General features: G+C 40.0%; 1 protein-coding gene across 1 annotated transcript; it reads right to left on the minus strand.

Annotated features, from left to right (window-relative positions):
* Nucleotides 1-343: 343 nt before the first annotated feature.
* Nucleotides 344-5634, minus strand: LOC134084188 (GTPase IMAP family member 9-like). Its single transcript, XM_062539856.1, has 3 exons — nt 5539-5634; nt 5258-5332; nt 344-4195 (listed from the first exon to the last, which is right to left on the minus strand). Exon 3 carries the CDS (start codon nt 4017-4019, stop codon nt 3063-3065), a length of 957 nt encoding a protein of 318 aa, XP_062395840.1. The 5' UTR covers nt 4020-4195; nt 5258-5332; nt 5539-5634; the 3' UTR covers nt 344-3062.
* Between the last annotated feature and the right edge of the window lie 11700 nt (nt 5635-17334).

Here is a 17334-nt window from a genome sequence, read left to right on the forward strand (position 1 = left end):
CGTTTTCACTTACATTTATACCTTACCAGTCTACCCTGTACTGTATACACTCGGAACAACAAAATGGCAACAGTAACAACTAGATGTACCGCAAAGTGGTACACAATATGACCGCCGCTCAGTCCTGCATTCTCTCCGCAAAAATAGATCATGCTTGTCAATTTATGTGTGTGACATTTCAGAGGTGGATAAACTGTGTTTACTTGTGTTCAGCCTCCACTACGTCCCTGTCAACGAAGTACGAAAATAGTCTGGAACATGCTGTCTGGGGAATAGATGGGATGATGGGAAAGTGAATAATTGAAAGTGAAGTAAAGACAGTAAAATAAGTCGAGTCCCCATATGGGAAAAGTTTATTTTTTAAATGAGGACACAAGTCAAGACATATTACAAAGTGCTGGATACAATGGAGTCAAATCAAATCCAAGACATTTTATAGAAAACCAGTTACAATGAAAACTAGAGATGTAATTCCAAGGAAATTACGAGTGCATGAAAATGCAAAAATGATGAGGACTTTTATTTTGAAACAGTTGTGGGTAGAGGAAACAGTTGAACAGGATATGTAGTCTTAAGAGAGCCAAAAAGCCTGAGACAGAGAGTTGCTGCCAGGTGGCTTTGAACACCTGGCTTAAGATTCTAATAAATGTATTTATTTAATAAATGTTGATAGGCAGATAGTTTAATAGACATAGTTTAAGGGCTGTGTAGAGATAGACAGTTTAATGGATGTTGATAAGACAGATAGTTTAATGAATGTTGATAGACAAATAGTTTAATGGATGTATGGGTAGATTAATGGATGTTGATAGGAGGACAGTTTAATGAAGGTATACATAGTTGGAAGTAAATGGATGGAGAGAAAGTGGAAATGGAAAGTTTAATTGAATGGAAAGTGGTCTTTGTTAACATTACTAGGGTGATTGCGATGATTTCTATATTGTTGCAAGGGTAATTGAGATAGCTGTTAGGTTTATCAGGGTATTCAGTGGTTACTCTGCTATGTAGGTTGCTAAATTAGGTGGAGGTTCCTAGGTAGTAATTGAATCAGACATGAGTGTTGATAAACAGTAAGGACAATTTCCAAACTGATCATATAGATAACACACCAGCATGGAGCTCTTGAACAGTCCAAAGGCAAACTAGGCTTAGTTTATTTTATAACCTAACATCGATATTATGTTGTGATACGAAGTCATGCATTTATGGTTAAACCATGAATGGTTGTTTTTTTGCTACAATAAACTCTGCAATTTAGGATGAGAGCACGAGGGATCACAGCAAGAGATAATTTGTGTAGACAATATGTGTGGATAAATCTTCAGAGGTCATTCTTTTACTGTCTACCGTGCAGGCTCACATTGCCTACGTTAAACATCATAATTGTATTGCATTATCGTGACTGTAGAAGAGCTAGGGTGTGCATTGCACACAAAAATCACAGTTATGCGACGCCGACGTTATTGGCTGAATGATTAGGTCTATATTTCTCATAGTCAACGGTCATTTTGACAGGCTGTGTAGCCGAATTACATCCTTTATTGTGTTCCTGAAATAGTTGTGTCCCTTTAAGGGGGACTTGGGGATGGAGTTTTAGGTGCGTACGTGTGTTTGCGTGTTTGTTTGCACAGGTCGGAGTCGGAGAGTGAAGGAGTTGGACAGAGTAAGGTCTGTTAAAAGCGTCAGTTGTGGCTAAAACAGCAACTCGGTTGTGATAAGCTACTTGGTTGATAAATAAAGCACGGGAAGTTTCCCTCAAGTGTGACAAAGTGTCTGGAGTATTACAATATTCATCCTGGCTGTACAATAGGCTATTAACGGTGGTAAACATTTAAATGTTATGCCTAATCGGCTGCCAAAAGACGGGGATCAACACCGGGAGTTGACATTGATTCAGTGAAGTTAGCTTTATTTACAGCTGAACTATCTAGGACTCTCGTGGTCTGCGTTATTTTAATTCAAGTAGCCTAGGCTAGCAATTTTGCCTGGCTTGATAACGTTAGGCTATTTGTTTTAGTCGGAAATAGTTTGGTTTGTTACCTTAACCGCACTTTGTGCGTATTTGCCAGATGTGGACTAATAATAGCAGAAGCAAGCTCGGACCAGTCGTTTGTTGCCTACATAGCCTGCTAGTTAGCGAGACAGTCTGGTGCTTCAGATTATATCCAGTGGTTTATCTATAATGGGTCAACAAGCTAACAAGCTAACTCTACCATAAGAAAGCTTACGTTAACCTACAATGATCTGTGTGTCCTGAACACATTTATGTCGCATATAAACAATAAACCGTATCAAAAATAAACCATCAAAAGTGGTCAAGAAACCTTAATTCACATTTAATATTTCCAGTTATGACCCCCAGGGCTGCCGCCATTGTTTTTGTTACTCCCGCCTCTGTGTACAACGCAGGCTTCTGATTTGCTCTGAGTGGTTCACATTTGCATAGAGATTCTATGATGTCATCATCGCAATGTTAAGTCTATGGGGAAATTTTAATAGTTTTTATTTAATAGTTCAAAAAGTATAAAAGTCACAAAGTTGAAAAAAACATAGCTGAAGTCACCTAAGTAAGACCTACGCAGCGCAGTTTGAATGAAGTTTCTACGTTAAACGGTTGAAGCTGAATTCGACGCACAAAAAGCGTTGAAGAAAAATAATAAGAATACTTGGGATAACAGTAGAGTGCATTTTCATGCACTCTAATAAAATAAAATATAAAATAAACAAAAACTAGATATAATTACATAAATCTTGAATTCAATCTACTCACATTATGCATCCTGAATTCAGATTGAATTATTTTAAAGGTGGTTACTGTTTCTCAATGTAATATGTTTGCATTACAAATCATAAATGGTATGGCATTAGTGTACACTATGCTTCAATAGTAAATTATTTAATCATTCGGTTCAAATATAAAATGTAATACAGCATAACATTATGAGAGGCACTTTGTATAGAACTGTGGACTTTACAGCACACAAGGCCCGAAAGGTCCACAGTTTTGCCCCTCACGCGACAATCGACATGCAATGGTAATTTCTTCTGTGCAATTACATTTTCTAGTTTGCTTTTGGCTTTGTTGCATCTGCATATTTTAATCCTACTGAGCTTCCTATGAACCCTCCTATGGCCGCTACAAAAGCTACACCTCGTGGGGAATCACAATTTTTTAGTCCTATAGCTATCCCTACTCCTGCTCCTACTCCCAATCCTATTGTTCCCATTTTTAGTTTTCTCTTAACTGCATCTGTCCTTCCCCTTTCTTCATTTTCTTTTCTCTCTGCATCTGCTGCCTCCTTCTTTAAATCTTCATACTCCTTTTTCTTTCTCTCATTCTCACATCTCTTCCTCTCCTCCTCTTCTCTGATCTTTTCCTGAGCCTCCTGGTACATCTTGTTTGTGTAATGCTCTCCATTGTTCTCCTCCACCATGGCATCTATCTTCTCTAACAGCTCTATAACCTGAGTCTGGTCATCCCTCTCTGTGTTGTTAAAGGTGTGGTATCTACCCCCAAGGCTCTGTATCAGGGCAGTGAGCTCTTTATTTAGCTTGCTCTCCAGTGGTTTTCCCTTTACCTGATCGGCATGAGTGAACAGCACCATGGTGAACTTTGTCGCTCTCTTCCCAAAGTTCTCCTGGATCCATTTCACTGTGTTACTGTCTTCCTCTGTGAATCTCTCACCTAATCTGATCACCAAGAGGAAGACATGAGGCCCTGGAACAGACATCTTAACACATGTCTCTATCTCTCTTTCAGTGTCTACTGTCTCATCTTTGCCAAATAATCCTGGGGTATCAACCAGTGTAATATGCCACCCAGCAATCTCACTACACTCTTTCTGACAGGTTGTGGTCACACAGTCACAAGAGTCATCATCTTTAAATTTCTTTTTCCCCAGGATGGTGTTTCCTGAAGCACTCTTCCCAACCCCAGTCTTACCCAGTAACACAATTCTGACATTAGACATATTTCCTTTACTGTCATATGGTATCTGACCTGTATTTGCCTTTTTCATCCCATCTATCTTTTCCAATCAACTGAGACCTCCTTAGTTCTGCTTTGTTATTCAGACTGTGGTACCCTCCTCCACATTTTTTAACCAGGTCCTGAGTCCCAGAATTACATTTGCAGTTGAAGTCTTGCCTGAACCAGCTGGGCCAAGGAGCACAATCCTAAGGCTGTCTGAGTCTCCTGTGAAAGAGCCAAAACAAAATATATTGCATGTGTTCCGTCATGTTTATGGATATCCACTTACAGAGGGGTATTTCACTAGTCTGACCAGCCAGACCCTCATCAAGATGTAGGGTCTGGGAACTCACTGTAGGTAGGACTCAATCAGAGGGGTGGGATAAACAGTCGTCTTTCAAACTCCGTCTCCACACAATAGAAATGCACTAAACAAATCATCTTCTTGAAGTAACAGGATGCGTAACGGTCACAACTTCTGGTCGCATGTCAGTTATCATTATGCTATTCTAAGTTCAAGATTTTCATATGAAGTAGGCCATGCCTCATGTTCATGATAGCTCTTTGTTCATGCACAACCTCTCATAATTCATGAAAACAAACAAACAAAATATTTCCATTCTATGTCACCTTTAACAAAGATGCGTATTTATGTTGACTGTACTTTATTACAACTAGTTCAGTCCATTGAAATTGTGATATTGGAATTCATCCAAGAATGAAATGACCTCTGCTACGTCCTGCATGGCATGAAAAGCTCTTTGCCCAGTTCATAATCAGGGTATTGTGTGGTTAAAATAGGCATTTAAAGACAGTAACATCCAGCACTGGACAAGAGCACAAAGCATGCAACGTCATTAACAAAAGAACATACAGTATACCTGTAAGGAAACACAAATATGACAATATGACTTTACATTCTCCCCCATTCTCCCCTTTATCCATTTGCAATCAAATACTGCAAGTAAGCTAATCCTCAAACGTCCATCATCAAAAGAAGCACGGCTACGTTTTTAATTGTAAAATAAATGTGTTTGGACCTCAAGCCCATTTTTAAAGCAGAAATTGAATGTAAAACCGCTTTGCAGAATGACGCGAGTTTGGTGCATGATGGCCACAAAGCTACCGTGAGCCGGAAACACAGTTGTTTCATTCTTGATAGTTAAATCTAAGTTGCATGAAGCATACATAGTCATTCTTTGGTCAATCTAATTTTAATGAAGTTAAACACTGGTACTGTTTTATAGTTTACACTATTATGTGAGCATGATGTTGTTGAGCACTAACCTGAATGTTCATCCATTGTGTCTTAAGTCCATTGTTATATCAGTAGTATATCCTAGGCAGGTGTGCTACAGATGGCTGAAAGGTAAAACATCCATGTTAAAACAAATTGTTACCACAAGTAAAGATGAAAAAAGTGATAATTACTTCCGAATTTTTAATACACGTCTGAACAGGACGCAGAGCAGCCATGACGTCTTGTGGATGTAATGTTATACTCCGTCATTACTCAGACGTTTTTATTCATGCAATCATTAAGATGGTACTGGTCAAATCTTACTTACATGAATGCTGTTGCAGTTGTCCAGAACAAATTGCATTAATGATGAGATTCTCCCAGTGACAACGATAAGGTGTGTTGTGCTCAATCCAGAAGACTGTACAAAATGAACTGTTTGTACATGCCAAAATGGCCGTGCTAGTCATCTGTAATTTGATGCCTTAACCTAAGTTTCTCTTTTCTTTTCATGTTCAGTCTCATTCTGACCATACCCGTTTCACCGTATAGTGTCTTGCTATTTGTATATTTTTTACTTCTGTATTTTTAAAAACTCCACTGCTTATGGCTTTGTTTTATTTACTTACAGCTGATCATTACAAAATAACAAGTTGTCTGCTCTGTCTAAATGACCTGTTTCTATTCTCATATGACACTGCTCTCTGCTGGATAGAGTTGGTATGGTAGATTGATGAAGATATCCCCTTTCCCTAAGTAACAGTAAGTTCTTAGGTAAGACCACAAGCACAAGGCCGACAAATATAAATTTCATCAATCTTCACCCAGTGTTCGGCGAAATGGCATAGTGATCCGCGCCCTACAAAGACTTACTGGCTGATTGAATTCTGGACAGGGTCCACCATGCCACCCTCAGTGCCCCTGTCTGCGTCCCTGCTAATCTTATTATTGTACACTTTCTCTTCTGTATGGAACTTGTAGCTGTTTGCAATAACACTCTCTTCCCTTTCACATATGTTGTCTATGCACTCTCATTTGCATTTTTCATATATTGATGGTACACTTCATATTGTGTCCATGTTGTAAAATTGGTCACAAATTATCATGCATCTTACTGTTTTTGACTTGCCATGCTTCCACTTTGTACGTGTCCTATAAAAGAGTTTGTTTTCCATTTGTATACATGTATATGGGTTGTATCATCTGTAAACAAAAATGTCTTCTTTATATTACCTTGTTTCAGAATAACCCCCAGTTCAAAATGAAACTGAAAAAACTGAATATCATTTATGTTTTTCTGTGGAAACTCAGAGTATGTTCTATTATCATGAGGTGAGGTGTCCCCTAACAAAAGGTCAAATGGGGTGACGGTAGTAGCTATGGAGCTGGTGTGCAGTAGCCTGAACATTGTGGGTTAAATTCCCTGTTGTGCCCTTGAGAGAGGCACTTTAACTCTTAGTTGCTCTGAGGGCAATCCCCTGTATAATCCAGTTGACACCTACCGGTTCCTCACTCCCCTCTGTTGTCAGGCCATTTACACTGAGTGACACTTGCATACGGTGAGCAGCATCTTCAAAGACTGTTCCCAGCCCATCCACAGACTGTTCACCCCATTCCCCTCCGGGACTCGTTACAGCCGTGGTGTACTGGTGTACTGGTGTACTGGTGTACTGGTGGGCAGCCGTGGTGTACTGGTTAGGGCTTCGGACTTGTAACCGAAGGGTTGCCGGTTCGATCCCCGACCAGTCCACCACGGCTGAAGTGCCCTTGAGCAAGGCACCTAACCCCTCACTGCTCCCCGAGCGCCGCTGGCAGCTCACTGCTCTGGGTTAGTGTGTGATTCACCTCACTGTGTGTGTGCTGTGTGTGTTCACTAATTCGGTTAAATTGGGTTAAATGCAGAGAAATGAATTTCCCTCACGTGATCAAAAAAGTATTCATTCTATTCTTTTCTATTCAGGTCTCTCCGCATCCGAACCAGTAGGGTTCTCCACCATTCGGCCTGCTGCTGCTGCTGCTGAAGGACTCTAGTCTCTAGCACACACAGACTGAGGGAGGGCTCTGACAGTTTTATGTTTGCCAAAATCAAATAGTGGTGTAGAACTGTGTGGAAGTTCTCTAGGATTCCAGAGGATCACAATCACTTTTTATCTCGAAAGATGCTTAAATGTTAATAGCCTACATGTTATTCCATTGCTGTAAGTCGTTTTGGACAAGTGTACGTACAGTATGTATTCTAAGTGCTACTGTCTCAAAGACAGAACACTGGAGACACATTTGTGTTGAAGAGCATGTCATCACATGCCTGCTGGTTTGAGTGGGTGAATACCTGTTCAACCAGCAAGCTACAGAGTCCTCTGATAACCTTTTGGCTTATTTTAAGTTCTCATGCCTGCTGAACATTGTGTTCTTTTTTAATGGTTCATGTACGAACATGCCTTCAGTGTATATGTGTTCAGTCCTGTTGGGTGCCATGCAGAAATGAATGCTATGGTGTGCACGCCCATCTACAGCCCCACCCCATCCCCACATAATATGCCATCAAAGATAAATAAAATGCCAAATCAGTGTGTAACACCAGGTTCTTACTAGCCAGTTGCCAGACACCAAAGAAGAGTCAGAGGGAAAGACCAAGTACAAGTTTATTGAAATAACAATCAGAATCAATGGGAGTTGGGGATCACGGTTTAATGGCACAATCACAGTCTACACTAATAGCACAGCAACTCAACAGTAAGCAGCCAGTGGTCCTTAAACCATCAGTTCATCATTTACTCAATAAATAGGATACAATGTTAATTTATTTAATTATAACAGCAATTTTTTACTTTTAAATTCCTAGATAAAAATCAATGTTATCACAGTTCCAATTGACAGAATTATACTGGCCGCGGGCTGAGCCACTTGGGAGAGGTAGATTGCGAGAAGAGTCTCAGCACAGGTCGACTGCCCTGACTGGGACTTAAACAAAATATATTCAAGCAACAACTGAAACAGTCACATTCTATCTGTGTGGCAAACTATTTATTTTATTAGCTGAAGCCACGAAACGGTTACGATTACTAAAAACACATTGTGGTAAGTTTCTTCTCTCGTTTTGGCAAGTAGCCGTTTAATAAGCAGGATAATGTAGAACGCAGGTCATTATCGGGAAAATAAGTACCTTCAGGGCGAAAAAAAAAGACCCCTCCGCTTTATGTTGGGGTTCCAGTTCGCCCTGTCGGTACTTATTTTCCCGATAATGACCAGCGTTCTATACATTATCCCTTACCTAAAATATGTTCTTCATGAAACTATTGCTGCTATTACTGCTCCCGCCATTACTGCAGACCCTGCCACTGCTGCTACTCCTCCTTCCCTGTTCCTAATGTTTCTAATGCTCTTTCTAATACTTCTGATATAGTTCTGCTCCTGCAGACATCATTAGCGCCACCTAGCTGTCTGGCTGTTAATTGGAGTGCGCTCCCCGAATTCGTACTTACAATCTCTTAATAAGGTTTAATCAATGCTGTATTGTAAATAAGTAATTAACACTATTTTAAATGTCATAAACCAATAATAAAGCTTTTACTCTTTATTACACTACTTAAGCATGTACTATTATCTAAATGTAGGCTTATATTCAAATAAGACTAATCAAGTCAAACCAGTGTGAATGTACTCAAACTCTTAAAGTATTAACCTTCTCAATAAGATATGCAATAAACCCTTTTTAAAGTCATTAAACTGTTATACTAGTCATTACCATCATGAAATATTCAAAAGGCAAACAAAAATACATTTAACTATTTACTTTTCAGAAATAGCATGCACACATTCAAATATTGTACTGTTCACTCAAATGACATTTGCTTGTAGCGCGGTAAACAATGCACAAACACAGTAGGCTACAATGCAAATATAACCCCAAAAAAACCTATAGCCGGCAAAATCTAACTAAATAGATATGAATGGGTACCCAACCAGTTTTAGGAAGTTCGCGGTGCAGGCCTGTTTCGGTGCTTGGGTTCGTGGAAGCCAACAAACAAAATGGCTGTTTCGCGCGTGGCGCAACAAAAAAAACACAACTCACGCAGGGCAAGATGTCCGCTCCCCTTCATCACGCAGCGTGGGGCTGGTGATATGGCTGGTGCGTCGTCTTTCCTGACGGAGGCTGTAGCTTATGTGATAGGCAAGGGCGTCCTCGAAAGCCACAAACACGAGGGCCGAGCAGGTCTCTCGTTAGCAGTCTTTCTTGGTCATTGGAGCTAGTCGGGCTGACTAGCTCTCTATCCACTCGCGTGAATGCCGGTTTGGAATTCACAAATCCTTCCACATTAAACACGACACAAACTCCGGTAATAACAACGTCAAAGCACATTAACATACACATACAAGACGCACGGGTTGTTTGTCTACTTGCATATCCTAAATTCACTTTAAACGTCGTGCTTTACTCATGTTTCCCACTAGCAGCTTAACTGCGTAGCTTCTCTCACTCGTGTCTTCTCCTTCTCTCCTCACGTTCTCCTCCACTCAACCACTTCCTACTCCAACCTGACCTCTCACCCCGGATGCTGATTGGCTTCATATCAAAAGGTAAGTAAATTAAGCTAACTTATTTATTTATTCTTACAGGTCACCTTATTTTCTTATTTATCACATTTTTAACCTTTTAACAATGACAATAATAACATTATGAATTAGTATTCATTTTAACATTTGCATTATGCTCATTATGAATTCACATTCCTTGTAAATCAACAAACATGAAAATAAAACTTATAACCAAAATTCTATAGGGTTACATCCTCCCCTTACTAAACGTCTAGATGTCCTCATCAGACACTAAAACATCTTCCACTTCACTGTTCCACCAATAGGCAACACTTCAGAGGGAACCTTACTAGGCTCTACCTTCTCTTTGCACCCACATAGAACAGCTAAACGGTTCATCCCTTCATTGAATGCACGCCCTCTCACGCACACTCGACCCAACAACTTGATGGCCTCCATGGCATCTTCACTCCGTGAGATCTCTAGCCCTTCCGGAACAACCACCATGAAGGAATGAGCCCCATCCAATCCCTCTCCACGGCACCATGCCTGGAGCTCCTTCACAAACACTGTGTGTCTACTCTGAGCCATGTTCAAAAAAAAACGTACACTCTACCATTCAACAAGCCGAGTGTCCACTTTCCCTGAATGACTAACAAAAAGCCAAGAGAGAGAAAACTGAAATTGTCCGCTAATTAGAAATTACTAATTACCTAATTAAGCACTAATTAAACCCATCCCGGACGAGCCCCCATTTTATGTAGCGCCCCCTAGCTGTCTGGCTGTTAATTGGAGTGCGCTCCCCGAATTCGTACTTACAATCTCTTAATAAGGTTTAATCAATGCTGTATTGTAAATAGGTAATTAACACTATTTTAAATGTCATAAACCAATAATAAAGCTTTTACTCTTTATTACACTACTTAAGCATGTACTATTATCTAAATGTAGGCTTATATTCAAATAAGACTAATCAAGTCAAACCAGTGTGAATGTACTCAAACTCTTAAAGTATTAACCTTCTCAATAAGATATGCAATAAACCCTTTTTAAAGTCATTAAACTGTTATACTAGTCATTACCATCATGAAATATTCAAAAGGCAAACAAAAATACATTTAACTATTTACTTTTCAGAAATAGCATGCACACATTCAAATATTGTACTGTTCACTCAAATGACATTTGCTTGTAGCGCGGTAAACAATGCACAAACACAGTAGGCTACAATGCAAATATAACCCCAAAAAAACCTATAGCCGGCAAAATCTAACTAAATAGATATGAATGGGTACCCAACCAGTTTTAGGAAGTTCGCGGTGCAGGCCTGTTTCGGTGCTTGGGTTCGTGCACTGTAAAACCCAATTTGCTTGTTTGTTTTCATAACTAACTTTTCCTTTTCAATACAACACAGATTTGTGCAAAAAGTCGTTTTAACTTAAAATAATCAATTGAAAACGTCTCAACTACATGGAAGCTCACTCAATGAAAAGCCATGCTATGTTAACAAAAAATGTCAAGTTGAGTGGACTACTGCCAACTTGTGCGGCATCACGTGTAGCACGTTTTGCGTCTTGCGTCATCATTTAGTGTCTTACTGGCGCGCGTTCATTCGGTCGGGTGCAGAAGGAAATGGATGGAAATTCGTGGAACAACACCACCAGAGACTGATACCCATCATCGTATTTTTGCAAGGTGAGTGTAAATGTTAACTTGCAAGTAAAACTTCACACGTTTTACGTTTTTTACTTGATGAAATTGTCGTCCGTGTTGCTCGTTGAAAACGGAACAGCAAAACGTAGGCTGAAATTCACAGTATAGCTAACAGCGTAGCAGACCGAGTTAGCTGCTCTAGACATTATTCGTCGAACGATTTTGAAAGGAGAAATCATTAAGCCCAGGGCAGGACACCGTTTATTTAGTTTGCTTGGGGTTAGCTTTCTTTAGGACACGGTTAGCTAGGCCTGAAACATGACGCTCGGTGTACTTCAGAGTGGGATAGCGGGGCTCTTATTCGCCATGTGGCACATGCGTTTCAGCCACTTCACACGCTCGGCCCTCAACCGATAGGGTCGCCTGCAGCGTTGAGCAAGTTCACACTTGAGTTCAGTTCGTTCAAAAGAAAATGAACGAATTCACGTTCATATTTCACCAATTCAGTTTTGAACTAGCTCATGTTCAGTTCATTAACAGTTTCGTTTAGACACCAAGGAACTCGGCGAGTGAGTTCAAGTTCTGTAGTTAAAAATATGTTTAAGTTCAGGTCAAAGTTAATAGAAAAATGAACTAGTTCTTGCTCAACACTGGTCGCCTCCTCCTAGTAGAAAGCATGTGGGTAATATAGTGCTATTTTTCTGTGTCCTGTACGTAGTGATTGTAAACAACAAGGCATTCTTTGCTCTTCAACCTTTCTCTGCTTGGTATCTGGACCACTACAGATGTTTTGAAGTTTGCAGTGCTGAGGATTCCCAACTGGTTGTGGTCGACCCTGCAGAACTGAACCACTACGTCCCCCTGTCAGCCTACATGGTTCAAGGCAGACTCCTGATTTCTCCTAAGGCATTCCTGCTACACTGAGGTAATTCTTTTGGCTTATTTGCAGGATAACACAATGCCTTGTATTGCACTCTCCTACAGCAAAACCCCCATACTTGGTTGATTACTTACCTTTTCCCATCTGCACTAAATCTTTTCCCTGAAAATACCAGATGCAATTGCTTACAACGTGTCACACATTCAGTAGTGAGCTTGTGGATCTGTAATTTACAAAGAATGTTCCCAATATTGGGGTATAGGCCTAATGTGGTTAAATGTCTTACTTGGTTGGGGTTCTATGACATGTGATCATGACTTTGCTTTGTTTATCAGAAAATGTGTATTTGTTTTGTTCTTTGTAGATTCATCATGTTGCTCCGTGTCATCCTAACCGAAGAGGACATTCGGAGGGTCATCATTGAGAACATGCCTGACACGGTTGATGACCTGCACTTGATCCTCAAAAACAAGCTTGGATTGGAAGGAGTTTTGAGGGTACAATTTCAAGATCCAATGTTCAATAATGAGCTTTGCAACTTGAGTAACATGTCAGATCTCCCTAAAGATAAAGTGACTTTGAAAGTGTTCAGTCAGCCTCTTGAAGAGCTCCAATTTCCTACAGAAGAACATTATCATACAGACTCAACTTTGGACACTGCAAGCTTAATCACATCCCCTGAGTCGAGCCCCAGTCGAGTCGAGTCCACCCCAAGTTGTCCTCGCCAGCTGCCTCTGTCATTTCAGATTCCTGCCTTTGCGTTTGATACAGAGCTAAGGTTAAGGCAGGGAAATGAAGCCTTCCAGAAGGATGGAACCCTTCTTGATATTTCCAAAGGTATGAAATCAGACATTTTGGAAAAATTAGCAGAAGCGATTTATGCCTTTACCCCCCACGTAGAACCTGAGGAAATTGATATGGTGGCGCAAGCCCTCATCAAAAAACATCCATGTCTGAGGGAACCAGGGTCTGTTGCTGGATGGTACTGTTGGAGGTTTAGTTTAAAATGTAAAATGCGTAACTTCAGACACAAGCTAAAAGAGGCTGGATGTCAAGAGCTCAAGATCAACTCACGGTCATCCAGCACATCTGGGAAAAGAACTTTTAAGAAGGCTAGAAAATCAGAAGTCAACTTCATGCCAAACATCCCGGAAGGAAAAACGAATCATTCCCTTGACGAAGAAAGGACAGCAATGCTCACAGAAATGAAGAAGAGAAAGGTTGATTGGACGAAAATTAAGGCGATGATGACCAGCACATTCTCTTTGCGAAGAAAGGAAATCGTTGAGGACCAGCCACTTGTGACGGTCATCAAAGATAGATGGCCAGCACTGTTCTCTGAATGTCAGGTAAAGTACTTCCCTATTTCAAATGAGTTGAGGAAGATCAGAATAGCTTATTGGGCTATGTAAAATCATCATTATTTTATGTAAAAATCATCATTTTACATCATTGAAAGCAGGAAGTCCTATTCATGGGTTTATTGAAATCCGTATTTCTCCCATCTCAAGGCAAACTGAGGGAATATTGCATGACCATTCAAAAACATGACTGGTTTTCTAAAGATACAAAGCTTAATGCTAATCGGTGAAGTGTCCCTTTAAGCAACAATTGCTAATATCTCTATAAAGAGACTATAAAATGATAAATATCAGTGCTATTGAATCCCTTGTTATTTGCTTCTTTTTATGCCTACTAGATTGAAGCTGAGTTTGCTCGCCTCACCACTGTTGACCTGAAAGGCTGTTTCTTTGCTGGCCTGGACAAGTATCTGCATAGGTTTATTGATCTCTACAGAGCCAAGACTGGTGTGGTGGAGCTGAAGAAGCTGTTGACAACACTGGATAGTGACGTAAGTAGGCTTCTGTGATATTTTAAACACTATGTTTTTCTGTTTAAACAAAAGTTATTATAGTAAATATTACTACATGGTGTTAGTTCAGTAACAGGCTTCTCCCAGTTCCTGTCTTTCCAACTCTTTAATAAACAGCAAATGTATTTTCACACGGGTCAATGGTGTCATCCAACCAGAAAAAAAGCACTTTATAAGTTTCAAATTTATAGTTTTCCAATTTTGTCTGCAGCTTTCTTTGTTTCATGTTTATCCTTGTTTATCCTGTATCTGTGTCTCTCTCTGGTTGGATGAAATTGGTATATAAGGGACATAGAGCTACAGTATTTAACACTTACACACACACACACACACACACACACTTTATTTACTGTTAAATACTCTCTTCTGATGCTATCTGATTGAAGCTGTTCCATTGATTGTGTATTGTCAATTGTTTTTAGTGTTCCAACCAATGGAGAAGGACCATCGTGCTGATGGGGCTCCCCCACTACCTCAAAGATGTTGCGTCCAACTTTTACAAGAAAGTTCAGGTATATTTTATATTTTCTGTCAATGCAGATCATCCCTCCCCATTGTTATGGATTTACCCTTACATGTACATATCCTGTATTTTAGGACCTAAACAGCGGGTTGGGACCAATCAGGAGTAAATAGCCCTATAGCGCTAACCGCTCCAACATGTGTATATGTCCATGCCAGCATGGCCTCAATGTCATTGTCCAGGCTTCACATAGCTTCTGTGGCACATAAATTAACTCAGTAGCCGGCTTCAGGTCGTCGAGCCAAGTGGCCTAACATTTTGGGTGGGCCAGAATTTAGGGGTCTATAGCCCCAAGTAGCACCAGTTAGCACCCGCACCTGAAGTTGCGAAAGGAATTAGCATCGGCAAATAGCTTGGCTTTGGCTCGACCATCTGAAGGGGGCTAATGAAAGCACTGCTCATTTCACACTGGGTGTTGTTTGTTTTGTTTTTTAAATGATTTCCTTTAGAAATAAGTTTTTAAGTACTCAATAGCTCACATTGCGCTTTTTTATTTATGTATTTATTAATATTCAATATCAATATTGTGAAGTGTTGTGAGCTTGCAGGTCAGCTATTTTCACTAGTTTGGGTTCCGGGGAGAATGTTTAGGAACCACTGGTGTCTCATGCTTAATGCCGTTTTGGCCACAACAACAGAATCAATGAAGGTTTATTTTATCACATGTTTGTCCATTTTTTAGGCCACAGTTGCTGAGGAGGACATGACGAGAGGAATGACAGTGGGCATCCTCGTGGTGGCAGACGGGAATGATACTTTTGGTTTCGCTGTGGTCATCGAGGAAGAAATCATCCTTCCGTCGCTCAGTGATTTTCCAACAGCTGTGGCACTTCTAATGGGTCTGCTCTACGCACTGAACATTGACTACCCCAAAGATACAAGGTACACATTTGAAGTCATTCAGAAGGTGCTCATGGACATTGGTGGAGGCCATTGCACTGCGTTGGTTCATGGCTTGAGAAACAGACTCTTGAGGAAAACCATGTAAGATTAAAGCAGTTTAAGCTTTGGCCAAATGTGAACAAAATGTGAACTTGATTGAGAAATGGACTCTCTTGTTGTTTTTGTTGTTTTGTTATTTGGGGGACAGAGTAACACAGTAACACACGGTGTGTGTTAATTTGGGGGACAGCGTAACACACACGGTATGGATTTCTTTGGGGGACAGAGTAACACAGCAACACACACGGTGTGTATTTTTTTGGGGGACACAGTAAAACGCACAGTATGGATTTATTTTGGGGAAGGTAACACGCACTGGGGTTTTATCCACGGTGTGTCTGTGATCAATCTTGTTGTTTGTGATGCACTTTTTTGATGCACTTTTTTATTCTTTGGTTAATTGCTCTATTTGTAACTGGCTGCACATTGTTTAATGCCAAAACATTTGTTTAAGAGGTCACCAAAATGGAAAATGTTGCCTTAAATTTCTATTACTTACAATGTAAGATACATTTTAGTATTGGTGATTGCCTAAATAGGATGCGTTAAATAACAGATAACACATGACGTATTATGGTAGTATGAGTATCTGCCCATAGTGAGATGGTACCAATGTTGAATTTTGATGACATCATGTGTTGGTACTGTTTTAAAGGAGTAGCTCAGCCTTCTTTTCTATCAATTACACACCTAATGAAGCCTTCAATTCATTTATTTTTATTTTTGTTGCATTCCTAATTGAGACAAAAATGTGAGTCTTCTCTCTTGAATCAAATGATTGGCTCGGTGATACAAAAACAATCTTCATGAATTCAAGCCTTCATGGGGTGTGTAACTGATAGAAAATAAGTATTTGTTCCAAAAAGTAATTGTATTTACTCATGTGTTTCTATTAAAGAAGCTCGAGTTGGATCTCAGTGTTGTTTGGTTTATGAAGCTATATCTTCAATAAAACAAGAAACATATTGGGCAGTATTAATTGTTAAATTGTATTAGATGTGTGGGGTGAGAATTACATTACATTTAAGTAGTTGGTGTATGTAACTCAATAGCATTGCAGTGAAATCATCCAACAGCTTAAGTAGCTTAAAGGGATATTCCGCCATTTGTGGAAATACACTCATTTTCCACCTTCCCTCGAGCAAAACAATCGATATTTACCTTGTTCCCGTTCATCCAGCCATTCTGTGAGTCTGGCGATACAACTTTTAGCTTCAGCCTAGCATAGATCACTGAATCGCATTAGACCATTAGCTTCTCGCCTGCTAGCTTCATGTTTAAAAGTGACTAATATTTCTGGTAATTTTCCCATTTAAAACGTGTGTCCTCTCAAGTTAGAAAGTGCAATAAGACCAACTGAAAATGAACCCTGCCGTTTTTCTAGGCTGATTTGACATGGAACTACATTCTCATCTGGCGTAATAATCAAGGCAACTTGCAGCTACTGGCACTACTACTGCTTGATGTCTATGGGGACTATTTTCAGATGCTGCGTACGATATCACTGCGCCTATGGTACGTTTGCAAGTTGCCTTGATTATTACGCCAGATGAGAGTGTAGTTCCATGTCAAATCAGCCTAGAAAAACGCCAGGTTTCATTTTCAGTTGGTCTTATTGCACTTTCTAATTTGAGAGGAGACATGTTTTAAATGGGAAAATTATCAGAAATCTTAGTCACTTTTAAACATGAAGCTAGCAGGCGAGAAGCTAATGGTC

The sequence above is a fragment of the Sardina pilchardus genome, chromosome 1, assembly GCF_963854185.1.
Source record: "Sardina pilchardus chromosome 1, fSarPil1.1, whole genome shotgun sequence".
Classification (NCBI taxonomy): Eukaryota; Metazoa; Chordata; class Actinopteri; order Clupeiformes; family Clupeidae; genus Sardina; species Sardina pilchardus.

Excerpts from the sequence above, each read along its gene's own strand:
- LOC134084188 (XM_062539856.1), bottom strand. The coding sequence starts at position 4,019 with ATGAAAAAGGCAAATACAGGTCAGATACCATATGACAGTAAAGGAAAT.